The sequence below is a fragment of the Microtus pennsylvanicus genome, chromosome 9 (assembly GCF_037038515.1).
Source record: "Microtus pennsylvanicus isolate mMicPen1 chromosome 9, mMicPen1.hap1, whole genome shotgun sequence".
NCBI classification, from domain to species: domain Eukaryota; kingdom Metazoa; phylum Chordata; class Mammalia; order Rodentia; family Cricetidae; genus Microtus; species Microtus pennsylvanicus.
Genome location: NC_134587.1, coordinates 47,207,690 through 47,228,893, shown reverse-complemented (window position 1 = coordinate 47,228,893; position 21,204 = coordinate 47,207,690). Strand labels below are relative to the sequence as shown.

Here is a 21,204-nt window from a genome sequence, read left to right as displayed (position 1 = left end):
GTGCCTATAATCCCAGCACTTTGGAGATGGCGACAGAGGGTCAGCTCAGTGTCATCCTCAACTGTATAGCAAATTTGAGGCCGGCCTGGGCTATGTGAACCCTAATGCAAAAACAAACAACCAAGCAAAAAAAAGTGATAATTCCTAGCAAATAGCAGGCAATAGCAGGCACCTAGCACGCAGCAGCATTTGACAAACAGGTTACACATCACAACAAGCTGGAGGCTGGCCTCGAGGGGGCTCAGTGGGACAGCAGACTTGAGGCTGGCTCTGCTGGTTTGATCACGGATGTTTGAAGCGAGGGAGTCGGGAACTTAGCTTTCTCTAACGTCCAGGTTAGAGTGGAATCATTTCCACTGAAAATCTATGAGAGCCCCGTCACCAGAGATTGGCCACAATCCCCCTGGTTCACATTGGCTCGCTCGCCTAGCTCTTTTCTACCGGATTCTTTCTTTAAAATTGTTTATTCTTTAATCCCAGCACTCGGGAGGCAGAGGTAGGCGGATCTCTGTGAGTTCGAGACCAGCCTGGTCTACAGAGCTAGTTCCAGGACAGGCTCCAAAGCCACAGAGAAACCCTGTCTCGAAAAACCAAAAAAAAAAAAAAAAACCCAAAAACAAATAAAATTGTTTATTAACATTTATGTGTGTAGTGTGCGTGTATGTGCGCGCACGCGCATGTGCGTGTGTGCAGGAGGAGTCAGAGAAAAGCTCGAGGCAGTCGGTTCTTTACTTCTAACAGTAGGTGCAGAGAGCTGGACTCGTAATCACATTTAGTAGCAAGCACCCTCACCTAGTGAGCGGCTTCACCCTCCAGCTGGATCTTGCGATGCTTACATTCCTGCTACCAGAAGGCCACTCCCTATGGGCCCTCCCAGATGTCCCATCAGCACCGGCCCTGCCAGAGGTACTCACCTTGGGAAAGTCCAGGAAGAGGACATGGACTTCATATGCAGCATTGACAACCTGGGCTACGCAGCCCTCAGAGACCCGGCTGGTGGTGAATGTCACCTTACCCCTTGTGGTGTCCACAGGCTGTAGATCACAGTGGACTCTTTCTGCAAGACCTGTCAGTAAAGCACAGCGGGGAAGCAGGTCAGGTGAGAGGGCAATGGGACCCGGAACTGACATAGTGGTAGAATGTCTGCCTAGCGTCTGCAAGGCCCTAGGTTCAGTTCCCAGCACTAGGGGAAAAAACTACCCAGTATATTCTTGTTCTTTTAAAAAGCAGATATTATTATTCTTTGGAGACAGAGTTTGATGCAGCCCAGTCTGGCTCTAAGTTCGTGCTATAGCCAGCAATGCTCTTGACCTCCTGATCTCCCTGCCTCCACTTCCCAAACCCTGGGGTGTCAGGTGTACACCATCACGCCTGGATACAATCACATTTACTTTTTGTTAGGTTGAGTTTTTGTTTGATTGTTTTGTTTGTTGTTGTTGTTGTTGTTGTTTTCCAGACAGGGTTTCTCTGTGTAGCCCTGGCTGTCCTGGAACTAGCTCTTGTAGACCAGGCTGGCCTCGAACTCACAGAGATCTGCCTGCCTTTGCCTTCCAAGTGCTGGGATTGAAGGCGTGCGCCACCACCGCCTGGCTATCTCATTCCCTTTTGAACATCCTACATACTTGGTATGAACTCAGAGCGTAAGCTGTCATGTCCTCTTCAGAGCTACCCTACACGGCAGGTATCACTTCATACACTCCACAGATGGAGAAACTGAGGCTCAGCCAGAGAAAGTCTCTCCAGGGTCATAGTGTTACTAAGTATAATGCTGGAAGATAAAAGCCAGGGTACTAATAAAATATGAATTTCAGATAAACATGTATCATTTTTTCAAGGTATAATTTTTAATATAAAATTATATATTTATACTACAGAAACATTCATTGTCTATTTTTGCAGGGGAAGTGTTTATATGTTTGTTTTATGTTTTTTTTTTTTTTTGGTGTCAAAATCTCACTGTTTAGTTCTGGCTATATGGACCAGGCTGGTTTCGAACTCACAGAGATCCACCTGCCTCTGCTTCTCCAGTGCTAGGATTAAAGGCGTGCGCCATTGTGCCCAGCTCTCCACTATTTTTATTTGCTGTGTCAGGTGACCCTAAGCAGCAGGACCCATGGTCGACCCCAAGTCTTAAGGTCAGTTCAGTCTAAAGAAAGGTGGGGGTTTAGATAGGGAGCCGGTTTTCCCTCTTCTGACCTCAAGGTGTCCATCCCTAGGAGGCTGTTTCTGTGGAGGGAATTTCCTGCTTCACGGGGATCAGCCCAGGTTGGAAGGAGGTGATGGAGCAGGCCTCACAGCCTGCTGCAGGGCGGCCGGGAAACACGGGTCCCAAGGGAGAGCAATGGAATTTCACCCTGACCCAGCAGAGGAGGAAGAGGAAATGAGGCCCCTACACCTCGTCCTAAGGAATGTGCTGAGGGGAAGGGGGGCTGCGGAGGAGGGACAGAGAAGGGGAGACTGTTTGGAAGTTTATGTCTCCATCTTGTCGAGCTCACTTCCTGTTTTCTTGGAGATCAAAGATGGGCGAGGAGGGCCAGGCTTCACGTCCAGCTGACGCCAGTGCTGAGGATGGGGGAGGCTGGTTCTTCCTGAACCCCAGGCGCCTGGGGCCTGAGCAGCCTTCTTCCCCACCCTTGTAGATAGCTTGTTTGGTCAGAGAAGGAGGTAATATGGCTGCCTCACACCCGTCAACCCTGCCCCGCATCTCCATCTCGGGAAGAGAACTGGGACAGGACCGTTGGCTGTAGGAGCCCAGACCTTACCAGCTCCTGCTCTCGTCCCATCTGCAGTATGCTAGGGACACCAATATGTTTTGGGATATATTATTTTGTTCAACACAAGTTCCTGGGAGGCAGAGCCAGCATCTAATTCGGACTAGCTGTCGCTTTGGGTAATGATTTGAGCACTCGGGGCTTTAGTTTCCTGGTCTGTATAACGGCACTAAGAGAGGAAACCCTGTGGCCCTGCAGGCTGCTGGGAACATGTCCTGAAGCAGGGCACATGGTGGGTCTTTCTGTAGTTTTCTTGCTGCATTTGCTGTAGATGTTGACTGTTTAAGGGTTGGGGTGAAGTAGGAGGCCAGGGTCGCCACCGAGCTTTCCCTCACCACAGTAGACTCAAGGGCTGGTGCCCTCTCCCATTGTCTATTTCCCTTCTGATCCACCCCAACTCCTGCCCATTCTTAAGCACAGGCTGCTTGGCTGCTCCTACCTAGATGGGGGAGACTGCATCCTGCAGGACAGGATACTTATGTCAAGGTCGTACAACATATGCCTGGCCTCTGGGTCTCCAGCTCCTCTCCCCACATGACCCAGGGTCTGACCTACAGATCTGGACTTTCCCTGCCCCTGTCCCCAGACTTCCAGGAACCCCAGTTCCTCTGGCATTGCCGGGCTGCCTGGGGCCGCCTCCTCCATGCCGTCAGCCAGCGCCAGCAGGAGAGGCCACAGGCCTGGCCATTATGTAATAATCAGATAACAGGCCAGGCTGGGAGATCAGATAAGACGCCCATTTATTTTGGGGCCTTTTCGAATACTGGTTGCCCCCACCCCACAGACGAGAATGGGGAGACAGGGAGTGTGACGCCTGAGCCTGTCTCCAGCAGCCCAAGGCGGGCCCAGGCCAGCTGAAAACAATCCCCTGGCACCAAGGGAAATGCCGGGGCCTCCCGGGAACTGTTGGAGGAGGCGCCTCTGGGGGCCCAGAAGTCACCCTTGGAGAACTGGGTGACCCTGACCTCCTGAGCGAGTCTGGAGCATCCTCACGCCTCCCTTCCTCCTTCCTCATCTATAAGCACAGGGCCTCCCATAGACGGCCTTCAATCCACCCCAAATAGCTCCTGGAGACCATCAAATAAAGTCGTTCTGGAGCTAGATGTCCCAGGTACCTCTCCGAGGACTATAGACTGGGCCTCAGTTTCCTTATTTGCAGGCACAATGCCCATCACAGAAACTTCCATCATGTTCCCTTTCTGGGGGTCTTGTGTGAGTAAATTCTTTGGATCCTCAAAGCAGACCTTAGTGGTGGGTGGCTCTTATGCCCATTTTACAGGGTTAGGGAGGCTAAAGAATTTCTCTAGGAGACCCAGTGCCAGGGCCTGACTTTAAAGTTCTAGCACTCAGCATGTGCTTTGTGTACCTGCGAGATACAGTCAGTTCTTGATTCATTAAGTATTGGTACCCACGGGTGTCACTGAGGGAGGTGCTTTCAACAGAAGCCTTTCTCATTACCTCATCACCCACCCAGCCACCCTCTACTCCTTCAGAGTCCAGTGACAACCTCATAGATGTCCCATCTCCAGCTGGGCCACCAGTGAGACTCAACTCCCACCTTGTATGCCTTTCCCAGAGTTTCCCAACACCTACATGGTCAAATTCGCACACTGCAGCCCAAAGTGGGGTCAAAAGGTGAAGAGGTTGACCCATGCTAGAGGTTCCCCCCTAATCACACCACCTCCCAGCCCCCTTTCCATGCCTCAGCATTATGATCTCTACAGTGGGTAGTGAAAATTCCACACCACCCTCTAAGAGCTGGGGAGCCTTTCCAGGCTGTCACAGGCATTCCCCTGCTCATGAATGGAGATTGCTCAGGAGCTGCGGTGGCACCATGTCCTCCCAGTCACCCAAGCACTTCATCCAAATGCACCTTGCTTCTTGCCTTTGCCCTTCCTCCATCCTTTAAGACTTATTTATTTTAGTTTTATGTGCATAAGTGTGTAACTGCATGTATGTGCACCATGTGTGTGCAATGCCCACAGAGGCCAGAAGAGGACACAGGAAACAAAATCTGGGTCCTCTACAAAAACAGCAAGAGCTCCTGGAGCCATCTATCTTGACTCCAATGGCCATTTTTTATTGATCACCTGATCAATTTATATTCAACTTTCAAAACTATAGGCAGGGTTTCTCTAAATAACAGTCCTAGCTGTCCTGGAACTAACTCTGTATACCAGGCTGGCCTCAGACTCAGAGATCCACCTGCCTTTGCCTCCCAAGTTCTGGGATTAAAGGCATGTGCCATCACTCCCCATGTTAGCCTCTTCTTGAAAAAGGTACCTCCTAGACAGGTGGTGGTGGCACGCACCTTTAATCCCAGCACTTGGGAAGCAAAGGCAGCAGATCTCTGTGAGTTCGAGATCAGCCTTGTCTACAGAGCAAGTTCCAGAACAACCAAGGCTACACAGAGAAACCCTATCTTGAAAAAAGAAGAAGAAGAAGAAGAGGAGGAGGAGGAGGAGGAGAAGGAGGAGGAAGGAAGGAAGGAAGGAAGGAAGGAAGGAAGGAAGGAAGGAAGGAAGGAAGGAAGGAAAGAAAGAAGGAAGGAGGAAGGAGGGAGGATCTCCTTTCTTAGGTTCATCAGGACCTGATGTCCCAGAGTCCCAGGTGCTCAGTGGGACTTTGACAGGTTTGGGCTGTTTTGTTTCTAGCTTGTGTGTGGGTGTAGGTGTGTGTGTGAAACCAGTTAAACCCAGGTTGTTCTTCAACAATCATATTTCTTATTTTCTGAGACAAAGTCTTTCATTAGACTAGAGCTCTCCGCGCAGGCTCAGCTGACTAGCCAGTGCACCCCAGGGGTCCTCCTGTCTTCTCATCAGTACTGGGGTTGCATGTGCCCAGAACCACACATTATTATTATTATTATCATCATCATCATTATTATTATAGTTCTGGGCATTGAACTCTGGCTCTCAATGCATGCATAACAAACATTTTACTAGCTGGACAATCTCTTGAGCCTTGTTTTTTAAATTTTAAGACAGGGTCTCATTCTTTAATTTAGGCTAAGCTCAATCTCACAGAGATCCCCCTTGCAGTCTCTGCCTCCCGAGTGATGGGATTAGAGGCGTGTGTCATCACGCCTGGCCTGGGCTGTTTTTTTTTTTTTAAGATATATATTTTTGAATATTCTTTCTTTTTAAGAATGCTTTATTTTTATTTTATGTGCATTGGCCTTTTGCCTGCATGTGTGTCTGTGAGGGAGTGTTGGATCTCCTGGAGGTGGAGTTACAGGCGCTTGTAAACAGCATGTGGGTACTGGGAACTGAACAACCCTGGTCTTCCAGAACAGCCAGTGCTCTCATCCGCTGAGCCATCTCTCCAGCCCCGAGATGTACTTATTTTTATCTGTATGAATGTGTGTATGTATGTATGTATGTGTACCATGTCTGTGCCTGCTGCTCTCAGAGGTCAGAAGAAGGAGTCAGATGCCTTAGATCTGGAACCACTGATGGTTGTGAGACACCATGTGGGTGCTGGGAGCAGAACCTGGGTCCTCTGCAAGAACAAGTGTTCTTAACCAGTGAGCCATATCTATCTCTTCAGCCTTGGTTTTTTCTCTTTAAGATTCATTTAATTAGTGTGTGCATATTTGTATAGGTGCCTGCAGAAGTCAGAAGAGGGCACTGGATCCCCTACAGCTGGAGTTAAAGGCACTTGTGAGGGCCGGGTGGTGGTGGTGCATGCCTTTAATCCCAGCACTTGGGAGGCAGAGGCAGGCGGATCTCTGTGAGTTTGAGGACAGCCTGGTCTACAAGAGCTAGCTAGCTTCAGGACAGCCAAGGCTACATGGAGAAACCCTGTCCCAAAAAACAAAAACAAAAGCAAAAGGCATTTGTGAGATATGTGACATGGGTTCTGGGAATCCAAACCCATGTCCTGAGTGCTCTTAACCCCTGAGCCATCTCTCCAGTGTGGGTTTTGTTTGTTTTTTAGTTTTTGTTTGTTTGTTTTGTTGTTATTTTGTTTTGCTTTATTTTTGAGACAGGGTTTCCTACAGTTCAGGTTGGCCTAAAACTCATTGTGTAACTGGAGTTTATCTTGAATTTCTGCTTCTCTTGCCTCAGTCTCCCAGGTTCGCCCACACTTGGCTGTGGCTGTTTAGTTCCTAAGTGTCTGCGCTCCCAGAGGAAAACACACGGACAGTCTGGCTCGGCATGTCCCTGTCAATCATCTGGGCTGGGCTGGGCTGGGCCAGAACACACGTTTGTGCAGCAGCTCTAAGGTTTATCTCTGACTTCCGCCTCCCTCCTACTGCTCTGGGACTCGCTTTCCCTCTGTGGCCTGAGATGTTCTGAGGTTCTATCTGGGACAAATGCAAGGCAGGACACTCACAGCAGAGGCAGGGTTCCAGAGTCCTATCTAAGAGGGAAGGCCATTGCAGGACCAGGACAAGGTGCCAAGTCCCTGGAATGAGGGGATTGGGTCATAGGAAGGTGCTTGTCCCTGCAGATACCTCTCATGGAAACGACTGCTCCAAGGTTTGGGGGCCAGGCTATACACGCTAGTCTGTGTTACTTGGCAATTTCTCTTATCGTCTAGACTCCAGTCTGCGTCTGTCACAAAGGCTGACAGAAGTGAACTCTTTGGGCGTGAGCACCACCATGCTGGTATACAGCAAGCACCCAATAAATGTCAACTGGCATCCTCATCGCCCCATTTATGCACTGGTGGTGTTTGCGCTTGCTCTGGGATTAGGACTCTCCTCAACCTGCAGGACTGCTGCCCCAAAGCAGTCTGGAGGCAAAGGTGTCTAAGTCTCCCATGCCTAGCTACCAGCGGGCCCAGAGAGGAGGCCGGGTCAGGAGCAGATGACCTGGGGTAGAAATCGGGATCTGTCGCGTACTGAAATCTTGGACACCCTCACCTGTACACTGGGCTTGATCGCCTCTCTCTCACCCACATCTGCCTGGAGGCCCTGGAGCACATGGAGTGGGCCTGAGCTCCAAGTTCCCAGCACTGGCCCACATGTGACACGGAGCATGTCCTCTGTCCCTCCATCTCAGCTTCTCTGATCCTTGGCCGAGGTAAGAGAGAACCTTTTAACATTTAGGATCTATACTATTGTTCTATGTGTATGTGTGTGTGCTTACATGAGTTTTTGTGCACTACATGCATGTGTGCACGTGGCTGTGGGTGCCAGAGAGAGGAGTCCCTGGAACTGTAGTTACAGGTGGCTGTGATGTGAGGGAGACTCTTAGTATCCATGTTCGCGTAGCGCCCAGGGAGCCACTGTCTTGGTTAACACAGTCCTTGTCCCATCCCATCCCCCTATCCTTCCTGAAGGTTCTGGAGTGTGTCTCTGCCCTGTGTGGCCAGCCCCTACTGCGGTGAGTCCCAGATCCCTACCCAGGTGGTCAGCAGTATGGAGCCTCCGGGTCATACTCTGCCCCAGCCTCAGGGAGATGGCCGTCTACAGTCCAGAAACACCACTCAGCCACAGCGCCTAATCCTAGACGCCAGGCTTGGGCCACAAGTACCAGAAGCTTCCAAATGAAACAAACCAAAATATAGGGACAGATACATGCACCAAACTGGGACAAAAGGAGAAACCACTTAAATATTCAACAAGGGATTCGCTGTTCAGATGGTGGCACAGGGATGGGACAGAATATTCCGGAATGGCAAACAGATGGTTATAGAGTCTCAGTGATGACATGGAAAGAATATGGCACTTATGAGGGGCCCACAAGACTCTCACACAAGTCTCACAAGACTCTGAAGGATCAAAATTACCTTGCAAAGTCCAGAAGGTAGTTTATAGCTGCCAATAGTCCTGGGAGGGTTTTTTTTTTCCAGTATTGAGGCTTGAACCTGGAATAGTCTAGAAAAATGCTCTGCTACTGAGTGATAGTCCAGCCTTAATTGGGAATTGTGTGTGTGTGTGTGTGTGTGTGTGTGTGTGTGTGTGTGTGTGTGACACAGAGCTATATTCCCAGCATCCCTCACTCATCTGCTTTCTTTAAAGAACAAACACATGGCCGGGTGGTGGTGGCGCATGCCTTTAATCCCAGCACTCGGGAGGCAGAGGCAGGCGAATCTCTGTGAGTTCGAGACCAGCCTGGTCTACAGAACTAGTTCCAGGACAGGCTCCAAAGCCACAGAGAAACCCTGTCTCGAAAAAAAAAAAAAGAACAAACACATGGCTAAGCTGCTCTTTAAGAACTGAATTCCAGGGCTGTAGAGATGGCTCAGTGATTAAGAGCTTTTGTTTCTCGTCTAGACAACCTAGATTCAATTCCTGGCACTAACCCGGAGGCCCACAAATGTCTATACCTTCCTGGGCACACAGATGTACATGCAGGTAAAACAATCATACTGACTGGGTAGTGGTGGTGCATGACTTTAATCCCAATCCCAGCACTTGGGAGGCAGAGGCAGGCGGATCTCTGTGAGTTTGAAGTCAGCCTGGTCTACAAGAGCTAGTTCCAGGACAGCTAGGGCTGATACACAGAGAACCCTGTCTCAAAAAAACAAAACAAAACAAATTTTACATATAAAACAATAAAACAAACAAATCCAGGACAGAAGAATTTGTCTTAGGAAGCCCTCTAGAGAAAAATCCCTTACCGGATAACAGTCACACAGAGAGCACATCCTTCCAGAAGTTTCTCTGTGCAAACTGTAGCATCACTGTTTCATTAGAAGAAATGGACTCTTTAGGGTCCTAACTGTGTGTTCTCTACCTCTGTGTGTCGTAGTGAATGTACCCACTGGTATGGACTGCTCTTTAGGGTCCTAACTGTGTTCTATACATCTGTGTGTCGTAGTGAATGTATGTACCCTCTGGTTTTGCGGTAGCTGCTGGATCCATGACATCCTTACTTCTTCAGTGAAACCCCTGCTGGTGGGTCTTTGGGTGTGATATGGCTGTTAGGGTTTATTACAGGTACCCATGGGCCACATGTTCTTACAGAGGTGATAAGTAACTCTCTAGGGAAGACTTTTTTAAAGACAGAATATTACTGTCCAGGCTGGCCTTGAACTCACTATGTAATCTAATCTGGCCAGGAACGCTGAGACTACAGTAGTGTGTCGCCAACCTGGCTTAAACTGACTTCTGAAGTTGAGATGTGAGCTTTACACGGCCTTAGACAATTCTACTGAGCTGTGCCCCAGAAGATTGCTCTGATTTTGCCCCTCCATCCTGAGAAGATGATGCACCAGTGGCTGCCACCCCTGTCCACTGAGTTCTGCGTCCTAGGCAGTCATATAGTGAGACCTTTTCTCAATAAATAAAATAAAAATAAATTGTACATGTGTGTAATTTTTTTAAAAACCAGGACCATCCATATGGTAGGCAAGAGCTCTACCACTGAACTGCACAACCTGGAAATTGCTATCAATCAGAACGCCCTACTTTCTGGCTATTTTACCTATTTTGCCATCATCTGTAGACCAGTGGGTCTCAGCCTCCCTAATGCTGACCCTTTACTTTGGTCCCGCAGCCACAAAGTCATTGCTACTTCACAGCTGTAACTTTACCACTGTTATGAATCATAATGTAAATATCTGATACACAGGATATCTGAGACCCCTATGAAAGGGTCGTGTGACACAGCCCCCGATGGGTATGAGAGCTACAGGTTGGGAACCGCTGCTTCACACCCTGGAGGGTGTCTGTGCCTCAGGTTTGTAGGGGAGAGAGGCCATTGCTGGGGTGCCAAATGAGAACTGAGGGTTAGTGGATTGAAATGAGCCCCGAGAGAATGGATATTCATGCCACTGCCATCGGCCTACCTAAAATCTGGAAAGTTTTCTAGACTTTGACACCCCACCTTCCGTGCTACAAGTCAGACCCTAAAGGTTGTGCATGTGTCCCCAAGCCCAGAGGAAGAGGCCTGGAGTCCTGTCCCAGCATAGTAGGTGGACTTGGAGGGTCGGAGCCTCCAGTTTCTCTCCTGAGAAATGGGGTGATTGTGGCAGCCATCTTGCAGGGTCACATGGTCAGAGCAAAAGGTTCTAGGGACCACAGGCCTGGAGTCAAATCCCTGCTAAGTCACTCAGAGCCTCTAAGACTCAATTTCCGGTTGACCAATGAGGTGGTGGCAAGAGATTTCCCATCAATTACAGAGTTTAAGATGCGGGGCGGGGGTGGGGGGTGGGAATGAGCTGGGCCGTGGTGGCCCGCGCCTGTAATCCCAGCACTCGGGAGGCAGAGGCAGGCAGATCTCTGTGAGTTCAAGGCCAGCCTGGTCTACAAAGGGAGTTCCAGGACAGGCTCCAAAGCTACAGAGAAACCCTGTCTCGAAAAAACCAAAAACCATAAACCAAAAAAAAAAAAAAGATGCGTGGATGGCCCCCACATCCTCCCCACACTGCTGCCTACTGGAAGTCCATCCCAACCCTTGAACAAACCCCTGAATCTGCAGGTGGGTGGATAGCCATCCGCAGGTAGGGGTGACTGAGGAGCAGGCCCCACTGAGACCGACCTTGAGTAAGACTGTGGTCTAGGGTCCTCACCATCCCTCCTGAGGTCACTTTTAATAGTCAGTCTGGTTGAGAAGACCCACAGAACCCCTAAATGACCCTGTGCCCTTCTTGAGAAGAGGAACAGAGGCATGGCAGAGCACATGGCCTTTGTGGGTTCAGTGAGGTTCCGGGAGTGGGCAGAGCCCAGGAAAAGAAGGAGGACTTCAAACTGGTAACTCTCTGACAAATGATGTCACCACAAACCTTTACCTCAGCCCCTCCTGGCTCAGAGGCCTCAAGACCATCTCCTAAGATAACGTAAGGAAACATGGAGGTCACAGTTGGACCCAGAGCCTAACTTTCTCCTGTGCCCCTTTCTGAACCTCCTCAAACGGGAGCTCAAGGCTCAGAGACCTCTGAGACAGGAGGGTGTACTCCCAGATGGCCAGCCTCTGGCTCCTGGCCTTGATAGTTGAACACAGCAGGTCCCGGGGCTAAAGTAAACAGCTTATCCCTCTTCTCCCCAGACTCTTAATGCTTAAGTCTGGCATCCTGTGAAATCTTCCAGTCCCACTAAGCTGAAATAGCTGGCGATCCTGTTCCTGCCTCTTACCACCAGCTATGAGCTCAGGACACAGGATTTAGACCTGAAACACCCAGGGCCTGGTCTTGGCTGCGTCCCCAGCCAGGGCGCTGGACACTTACTTGTAGGTACGAAGCTGTAGATGACCAGCAGCAGGGCAGTGGCCAGAGGGAGCATCCCACGGTCCATGCTGTCCAGCTGGGAGTCTGTGCGCTGGGCCTTATCCGGTATCCAGAGGCAGCGCTGCGGGTGGGCGCCGAGGCCGGCGTGGGTTCGCACGGGGACCCGAAGGGAGCAGGCGGCCGGAGCGACCACGTCCCTGCTCCAGCCTTCTGAGGTGGCGGCTGAGAAGTCAGGAGAAGTGAGCTCGAGACTCACAGCAGGGCAGGAGTCTGAGTCTCTAGCTGACTGGATGGTGGGAAAGAGACACTGGGCTCTTTTGGACAGCAGCTGGTAGCGTTCCTGGCCTGGGGACGGGACACAGATGGATGCAGGGGTCTGACCGTCCTCGGCAGGGAGCTCAGCTCATCCAGTCCAACCCAGAGAGGCAGGAAATGCGCTTCCTTAGAGAAGGGGCCGGGCCAGGCTGCCTGCCAGGCGGGTAGAGGAAGTGCCACAGGCTTTGTCGCTGGGTGGGGGGCCCTGGGATGGGGGAAGCAGGGTGATGGGAGGACCCAGTCGGCAGACCTCCCCCCCCATGCACCCCACCCTCCATCTACCCTTGCCAAGACTTGTTGTTGGGGGCACATCTGGGAGCCTGACTGGGGTCAAGCTCTGGATGAAGCCCCGATAACTCAGGTTCCTTCTACAGATGAGGAAACTAGTGATGGACCAAGATGGGCTTCTGGAAGGAGGGTGCCTGGGATTCTAGCTGGTCCCTGCCAGCAGCAATGCAGAGTTCCAGAAGCATTGCTCTTGGCTGTGCCTCTGTGTTACAGACAGGGAAACTGAGGCCCAACAGGAGGAAGAAACATTCCCAGGTTAGCATAGAGCAGCTGAGGCTTTACTCACTGGGCCCACACAGTCCCAAAGGCACAGAACACGCACTTGACTCTGGGGGCACACGCCTCTAATTCCTACCCCGTGGAGACAGGGGCAGGAGGGCTGTGAGTTGGGGGCAGGCCTTGGCTATATATACATAGTGAGACCTGTCTCAAAGCAGGAACAGGTATCTCTGAAGTCAGATGGCCCTGGGTTTGCCTGGAGCTTAGTCCTTAATCCCAGTTACCTGTTTGTAAGGCAGGGCACAGCTCTGTTCTCTTCTCCAGATTACTGGGACACTTCGAGGACCAGATGCTACAGCACTTAGCCCTGGGCCAGGTCCTGCAGGAGCTGCTTGCCAACCCTCGCTAACTCAGCTAAGGTGACAATCCTAGAAAGGCCCATGCTCATTTCGCAAATAGCAAACACAGAATGTGTGCCCATCATGTTACTAGGTGGCATTTAGGGTGAAGAACACTCCGAGAAGAAAGCCTGAACTACCTGGAGAAGGATCAGCCCCCGGGGGAGTCCAGACACAAGTGAAGACAACCAAAAAAGGACCAAGCTTCAGCTAAGGCACCGAAGCAGGAAGAACTTGGATGATCCTGGGGCAATAGCAAGGATGCAGAGAGGCCAAGAAGCACCTTCTGGGGGCCTGAACACACGGACTTTATCCATGGGGCCAGTGGGGGGCAGCTGTCTTAGGGAGGAAGAAGGCTCCAAGTGCAGCCTCTGAAGAAAACTTTGGCCTGGGGTTTCAGGTCTGCCTCCTAGGTGCCCTCTGGTGTCTCCTGCCTCGGTGACCAGGCCCGCAGTTTTCTCTGCAGGGGTTGATGTGAGGCAGGGAGAGTGGGCGTAGTCCCTGAGTGTAGGCTGGGAGGAAGGTTAGCTTGCTCCCACCCAGGCAAGCATGGGAGACCTACCTCACCAGGCCTCTTGGGGATGGCAGGACAAAGACAACAGGACCCAGAAGGCAGAACGGGGGTAGTAACAGGGTGGCGTGAGCTTCTCTCTACATGCCCTAATAGAATCTGTTTTGGGGACAGTCAGCCCAGCTCCAAGACTAAACTCCACACCAGGGCCCACCCTGGGCGTTCACCTTATCAGTACCAAATTGTCACCATTGACAAGAGGTCTACTCCTTTGGGCTTTGTTTTACATAGGTGGAAGCCAGCTTGCCAAGGAGCTCAGAGAGTGGACACCTCATGGCTGCCTGCCCTCAACCCAGGCTCCATGCCTGCTGCCATTCGAGCCAAGCAGACTTGGGGGGGGGCAAGGTGAGGTGATATAATCAGGGGACACTCTGGACCCCCCAGGATCAAGGCTTTGTGTCCCTGGCCCTTCAGAGATGGGCTGGCCTGCCACTCCAGGGTTCTTAACCTCTCTCCACACACACTGCTATCCCAGGATGATCCAATCACCCTCTACTACCGTTTCTTACTTAGCCCAGGCTTGCTCCCTTAGCCTTGTTTTGTTTTTTAGTTTTTTGAAACAGGGTCTCACTATGTCGCCTGGCTGTCCTGGAACTAGTTACAGAGACCAGGCTGGCCTCAAACTCATAAAGATCCACCTGCCTCTGCCTCCAGTGTTCCGAGATTAGAGATGTGGCCACCATGCCTGGTTCTCAGGGACCTTTTAAAGGCCCTTCCCAGGCCATCTCCATTCAGATCAGAAGACCTAGTGTATTCTCCAGAAAAGAGGGGAAGCTCCAGGTTGGTACAAGGCGGGATCTGTGGAGCAGTAGCTCATGGGGCTCACCAATAATCCCAATTCTTCACAGGCAGAAGCAAGAAGATTACCACAAATTTGGGAACAGCCTGATTTACACAACAAGGTAAGGCATCTCAGGACTCCATAGCAAGACCCTCTCTCCAAACATCGGAATGGAAAGAAAAAGGAAGAAGGGCCTACAAGATGGCTCAGAGGATAGAAGTGTTCGCCACTAAGGCTGGCAACCTGAGTTTGATTCCTGGGGCCTACATGAAGAAAGAGAAACTGATTCCCTAAAACTGTCCTCTGACCTTACATGTGTGACACACGTGTGTCCACATACGCACACATATAAAACCACAATAAGTAAAAAAAATAAAATGTAATTTAAAAATTTAAAAAGACAAGGACCAGGGAAAGAAAGCCCAACCAGTAAGCTGTAAGGGCCCTGACCAGAGACTTTGAGGGAGTGAAGGGTGTGGAGACGCTAGACCTGGAAGTTTTTATGCACAGAGGGGTCCCAGGCACTCGAAGTCTGGGTGGCGCCCCACACCCAGTGCATGTCACTACAAGTCCCAGGAGGGCAGAGACTTTGATGGCCTCTGCTGCTTTGTCCCTTCACCGAGTCAAAGGACTTTCTTTATTTTCTCTTTCTTTCTTCCTTTCTTTCTCCAAGATGGAGTTTCTCTGTGTAGCCCTGGCTGTCCTGGAACTCACTTTGTAGACCAGGCTGGCTTCGAACTTAGAGATCCACCGGCCTCTGCCTCCTCAGTGCTGAGATTAAAGGCGTGCACCATCACTGCCCAGTGGGACTTTGATTCTTATGATACTTCCCTTTTTCTAGAAGGATTGAGAAGATACCCCCCCCCCCTGCCTCAGACTCCCAAGTGCTGGGATTCCAGATGTGTACCACTGTGCCCAGCAAGATATATTTATTGAAATCCTGAAGTGTCCTGGAAGTCAAGGTGGGACAGAGGATTGTAGGAATGGGGAAACTGAGGCACAGAGAAAAAAGTCTTGCTTCTGATCCCTAGCACATAAGGCCAGTCCTGGGCTGATTCTTCTGTCCCCAGCAGTGCAGTGATCATAACACAGCGCAACCAGGCACCGATCTGAGTAATCTGTGGTTTGCTCCCAATGTGCTCTCTCCCTCTGGGGACACATCCACTTTCCTGCTCCCCTGCTCCCGAAGGACAGACAAGGGCAAGGAAGAAGGGTACAGTCTTCGGCTTTGTTCCCAAAAGGCTGACCCCACATCAGCCGTTTCTCTCCCCTAAGGATCATAGCCCAGCCAGAGTGATGCTACATTGCCCAGGTACTGGGTCCCCCTCCTCACCCAACAGGCCGAGCAGGCGTTTGCACAGGGTGAGAGTTCCCTGTATGTCCTCATCTATGCCGATATATCCCCTACCACAGTCTCCCAAAGCTGTCCCTGGGGAGCCTGCCATCTGTTTCCTGCCTTAATTCCAAGGCAGATGTTCTCCGGTCCCCCCTGTGCACACTCCAGGAGACACATGGCCCCTAGCCAGGACCTGTGCACGGCTTCCACACTGGGCTCCATCTTCCTCCTGACAGAGCCAAAAGGCCTGAGCAGCAGGAAGGGATGGAGCACGTCTACCTTGGCCCCTGGCCACCAGAGGAATGTCAGGAGGCCCCTAAGGACCCCAAGGCGGCTGTAAGTCTCCAGCCCCAGCCTGCAGCCAGGGGCTGTTGATCCCCAACAGCGGGGTCAGATCCGCTCAGGCATGGGGAAGGGGGGCTGGGTACCTGACTCTGCCCCATGCCAGCCAAGGAGCCTTGGGCAAGACATATCTATTTTGAGGAGCCCCAGTGTGCTCAGCTGCACAGAGGGAGGGCAGCCAGCCGCCTGTGGGATTCAAAGTACAAGGTAAGAATGACAAGGCTCCCGACTCACGAGCTTACCAGGCCCAGCGCCAAAGGCCTCTACACAGGCCATCCTCATTTTACGGTGGAAGAAACAAAAAGGTCCAGATGCACAAGGACCCAGGACTGGAGAGAGGCAGAGGGTGTGTAGGGCTGGGCCCTCCTACAGAGGCAGAGCATATGCAAATTTCAGCCCCTTGGTGTTCCCTTGTTTCTAGAACCTTCAGTCCTGGTTTCCTTCCTACATTCCAGATCACCTTATCTGTCTCCTACTGGTTCCTCTCCATTCCCCACCCCAGGCATGACCCTTGCACCCCTTCCCTTTCTGTTCACTTTTACTTCCAAATCAGGATCTCTCCGACTTTGGTGACTGATGATGTCACGTTCTAGCCCAGTGACAGGTCACCTGAGGGACTTGAACTCAGATGAGGGGACAGACCTCTGTGAACTTGTCTCTGCCCCTATGGCCTCAAACAACACGTGTCCTGTGCCAGTCCCCTGCAGTCCTATACCACGAGCTGCTGGACTTCTGTGCCCATCGGTGAGTCCTGACCAGAACATGTGATGGGTTCCTCCTAGTCTGAGGGGTGAGGTTGAAGTCCCTTCTAGGAGCTGCTTCTGATCAGAGACACTCAGCAGGCCATGGTGATACAGGCCTGTAATCATAGCTAGTAATTCAGACACAGGGGATTCTCCATGAGTTCAAGTCTGCCTATTGTTCCAAAAGCCAAGCCAGAGTGGAAAAAGGACTCAACAAGAGTAGCTGGGGACCCTGGTTTGGTTCCCAGTGGCCACACACACATAACTCCTAACTGAGGGTCTGACACCCTTTCCTGGCCTCCAGAAAAGGTGTACACATGGCGTGCATACGCACACACAGGCAAAAACATCATATACATAAAGCAAAAGAATGTTTTTGAAAAAGAAAGCCAAACTAGGAGGCGTAGGGGGCAGGTAAATCACTTGCCACCAAGCCTGATGATGACTCGGGTTTGATTCTCAGAATCTATATGACGGAGAAAATAAATACTCCTTCAGGTTGTCTCTGATCTTCTTGGCATTCTCTCTCTCTCTCTCTCTCTCTCTCTCTCTCTCTCTCTCTCTCTCTCTCTCTCTCTCTCTCTCTCTCTCTCTCTCTCTCTCTCTCTCACACTCTCTCTCTGTCGCACACACACACCAAAGTTTTAAAAAGCTAAACACACACACACACCAAAGTTTTAAAAAGCTAAACTGAGCCAGCTGAACCAGGCAATGGTGGCACCTGACTTTAATCCCAGCACTCAGGAGGCAGAGGCAGGAAGATCTTTGTGAGTTCAAGGCCAGCCTGGTCTACGAGCAAGTTGGTTCCAGGACAGATAGGGCTACATAGAGAAACCCTGTCTTGAAAAACAAAGCACCAGACTGGATCTGGGGTACATCTCAGTTGACAGAGTGCACGTTTTTCATCCCAGCACCGAGGCTGAAGCAGGAGAATAATTCAGAGTTATCCTCAGCTACACAGTGAGGCCCAGGGTAGCCTGCATTATATCAGGCTTTTTTTAAGTAAACAAACCCAAACCACCTTAATCTGACAGACCCACACTCTCTCAGCATCTCTGGGGACTGTTTCCACGCTTCCCCGGTTCGGAACTGGAAAATTCTGTTCCCTTTGATACTGCAGACAAAGAGCTTCCCATGCCTGGTAGACACCAGCACCCCCTCCGCTCCTCCCCACAGGCCTTTCCCCAGCTCTGGTTCCAGGATGCCTCTGACTCCCTAGCCCCAGGCAGGGTTCTGGTCAGTCTCACAAACTGCCTGCCTCTAGGTCTCTCTTGTCACTACAGCCTTTGGCTGTCACTCATGCAGGCCTCCCCCATGACCCCAGGGCTGGCAGAACCCAGGCCTCTGCAATCCCTCCCTCTGGGAACATCGAGGTCATCTCTTCACTGAGTTCTGCTTCCTTCTTCATTTTCCACAACCCTTTCTCTACTTCGTGCAGGCGGCCCGAGAGAGCCAAGCCTGGCTCTACACCTTGCTCCACTTGGGCAACCATCACACTCAGAATGTAAAAGCCAAGGTTCTCACAGAGCACCACGATCACCCCACCCTTCTTTCAGCTCCCCGCTTGACGTCTCTAAGGACCTCAGGGTTTTCTCCCCTCTTTTCAGTCTCCTCTCAAAAGGCACACAGTCAGCAAGGCTTCCTCTGACTAGCCCTTTTACTATTAATTTTGTGTACGTGTGTGTGTGTGTACGTGTATGTGCACGCGTGTGTGTGTACCTGGGCATACATATGTGTACCACATGTGTGCAGTGCCCAAGGTGAGAAGAGACAATGGATTCCCTGGAACTGGTGTTACAATGGTTGTGAGCTGCCATGTGGGTACTGAGGACTGAACCCAGGTCCTCTGCAAGAGCAGCCAGTGCTCTTAACAGCCAAGCCGTCTCTCCAGCCCCTGACCGTCACTTTTAAGATGGCTTCTCCTGATGGCTCAGCCTTTGAGAACACTGGCTGCTCATCCAGGGCACCTACGTCTAGCACTTCATGGCAGCTCACAACCAATTGTAACTTTAGTTCTGGGGATCCAGTGCCCTGCGTGGGCACCAGGCACATTCACAGGTAAAACACCTGTACACACAAAATGAAATGTCTCTCTCTAGTGACCCACGGGCTTTCAGGCCACTGATATGTTGTCCTTCTCCCATCAAGAGTAGAAGTTTCCTGAGGTCAAGCACCAGGCTGCTGCTCTCTCCTTTTTTCCCCTTAAGGCCAATTCTGTTTTGTTTGTTTTTTGAGGCAGGGTTTCTCTGTGTATCTCTAGCTTTCTTGAAACTCACTCTGTAGACCAGGCTGGCCTCAAACTCAGAGATCCACCTGCCTCTGCCTCTTGAGAGCTGGGATTAAAGACATGTGCCACCATGCCCAGCTCAGTTTGTCTTATTTTTAATTATGTGTGTATCCGCACAGCGAGCATGTGCCCACGCATGTAATGCCCAAGGAAGCAGCGGATCTCCTGGAGCTACGGCTAAGGATGGTTGTGAATCACACCACCTGACTGTGGGCACTGGGAACGGCGGGCATTCCAGACACACCAGAGGACGGACCTTGTCACCTGCTTGCCCAGTGCCCAGTCTCCTAAGTGACAGACTGAGACCCCAAGATGTGTGTGTGGAGGCCTATGAGCCTGAAGACAGAGTCTCCCAGAGAGAGGACAACTTCCCCAGTGCAGCTGGCCCCAGGGTCAGAGTCTCTGCATCAGAAGAGCAAAGTCCTTCAAAGCCACCTTCTGTTTCCAACGGGAGTCACATAGACCTTCCTGTGGCAACCTGTGCCCCAAAATCTCAAGTATCCCCAGCACTCAAGAGAATGCTGAGTTCCAGACCAGCATGGATACATAGGGAGAACCTGTTTCAGAAAAAAAATATATAAAGAGGATTCTTCCTGAATTGTTGTCTTAATTCTCCTGACAATTTAAGCAGATTAAATATATACTTATGAAGACATTTTTCATATACATATATGAAAAACTCACTAGAACCCTTCAGGAGACCAAGGCCTCCCCTGAGCAGGGCTCCAGAAGCTCTGGATTATGTGTTCTGAGTTTGTAGAGGGTAAACTGAAGCCAGACAGAGGGCCTTGGCTGCAGGGGAGGGTAATAAATGCTGCTGTGTGGCCTGGGGGAAGCCCAACAACCTCTCTGAGCTACTTGCCCAGTGGAACCCCGGTGTTCACAGTCCACACATGTTCAGAAGGGCGCCTGGCCCCCAGCCCTCTGAACACCCCCATCGTGGAGCCGCCAGGCCTTCCTGTTTACTCGAGGCCCCTCTCTGGGCTGGAAGGCGACAGGCTTGGCCTCCTCTGCTCCCTGCTTCCTTCCTCTCCCACTTCAGTGCCTCCGGCCAGGCGCTCAGGGGGCCCTGAGGCCAAGACACAGGGGTGCATTCCAGGGGAGGCAAATGAGGCCACCACCCCACCAATGCCTTCCACGGAGTGTGCCCTCTCTGAGACTCTGTGGATATAGGGGCATTAATCCTACAAGCTATGGAGAACAATCCTCCAGATCACAATGAGCAGCTGCCTGGAACGTCTGTAGAGACCAGAAGACAATGACGGCACTGGTGACCTTCTGATGCTGACCACACCCACCATATTCTCGTGGTGACTCCAGGGAAGACCCTGGTCCCCACCCGCAGGGTACTGCCTATCTCTGACCTCGGTTTCTCCCACTGTAGAGCTGGTGATTTTCCTGAGCTGTTTGCAGTGTGACTTGAGACCAGCTGCGCGGAGGCGACCCCTGCATTAGACCTGCTTTGTTTTTATTTTATTTACTTAAGACAAGGTCTTATGAAACCCAAGCTGGCCTCAGACTTGCTATGTAGCTGAGGATGACCTTAAATTTCTGATCCACATGCTAGAATAACAGGTGTGTGCCATGGTTAAAACCTGGAGTTTTTTCTCTGTGTTAGACAAGTACTCTACCCACTGAGCTCCTGTCCAGCCGTAGACCTGATTTAAAAATAAGACATTATTTTTGTGTGCATGTGTGCGCTTGTGTTCACACGTGTGTGTGTGTGTGTGTGTGTGTGTGTGTGTGTGTGTGTGTGTGCACATGAATATGTGCCCTTGGTATCCAGAAAGAGGGCTTGGGTCCCATGGAACTAGAGTTACAGGCATCTGTGAGCCCTCATCCCCACTCCCACGTGAGTCCCTGGAACAGAACTCTGGACCTCTGGGAGAGCAGCAAGGCCTCTTAAATACCGAGCCATCTCTCCAGACCCTAGTTTTGGTGCCATTGTAGCCCTGGCCGATACTGAGCTCATGACGATCCTCCTGCCTCAGTCTCACAAGGGCTGGGTTTACAGACCTTCCTACCTGGCTGTA

At 51.2% G+C, this 21,204-nt stretch overlaps 1 protein-coding gene across 1 annotated transcript in view; it reads right to left on the bottom strand.

The window, feature by feature from the left end:
- Eng (endoglin) overlaps nucleotides 1–12,290 on the bottom strand; it is a 37,612-nt gene extending 25,322 nt beyond the window's left edge. Inside the window, exons 1-2 of the mRNA XM_075985855.1 lie at nucleotides 11,892–12,290; nucleotides 915–1,066 (exon numbers count right to left, since the gene is read on the bottom strand). Coding sequence (XP_075841970.1) covers nucleotides 915–1,066; nucleotides 11,892–11,958 — 219 coding nt within the window. The 5' untranslated portion in view covers nucleotides 11,959–12,290. The remainder of the gene's footprint in view (nucleotides 1–914; nucleotides 1,067–11,891) is intronic.
- Between the last annotated feature and the right edge of the window lie 8,914 nt (nucleotides 12,291–21,204).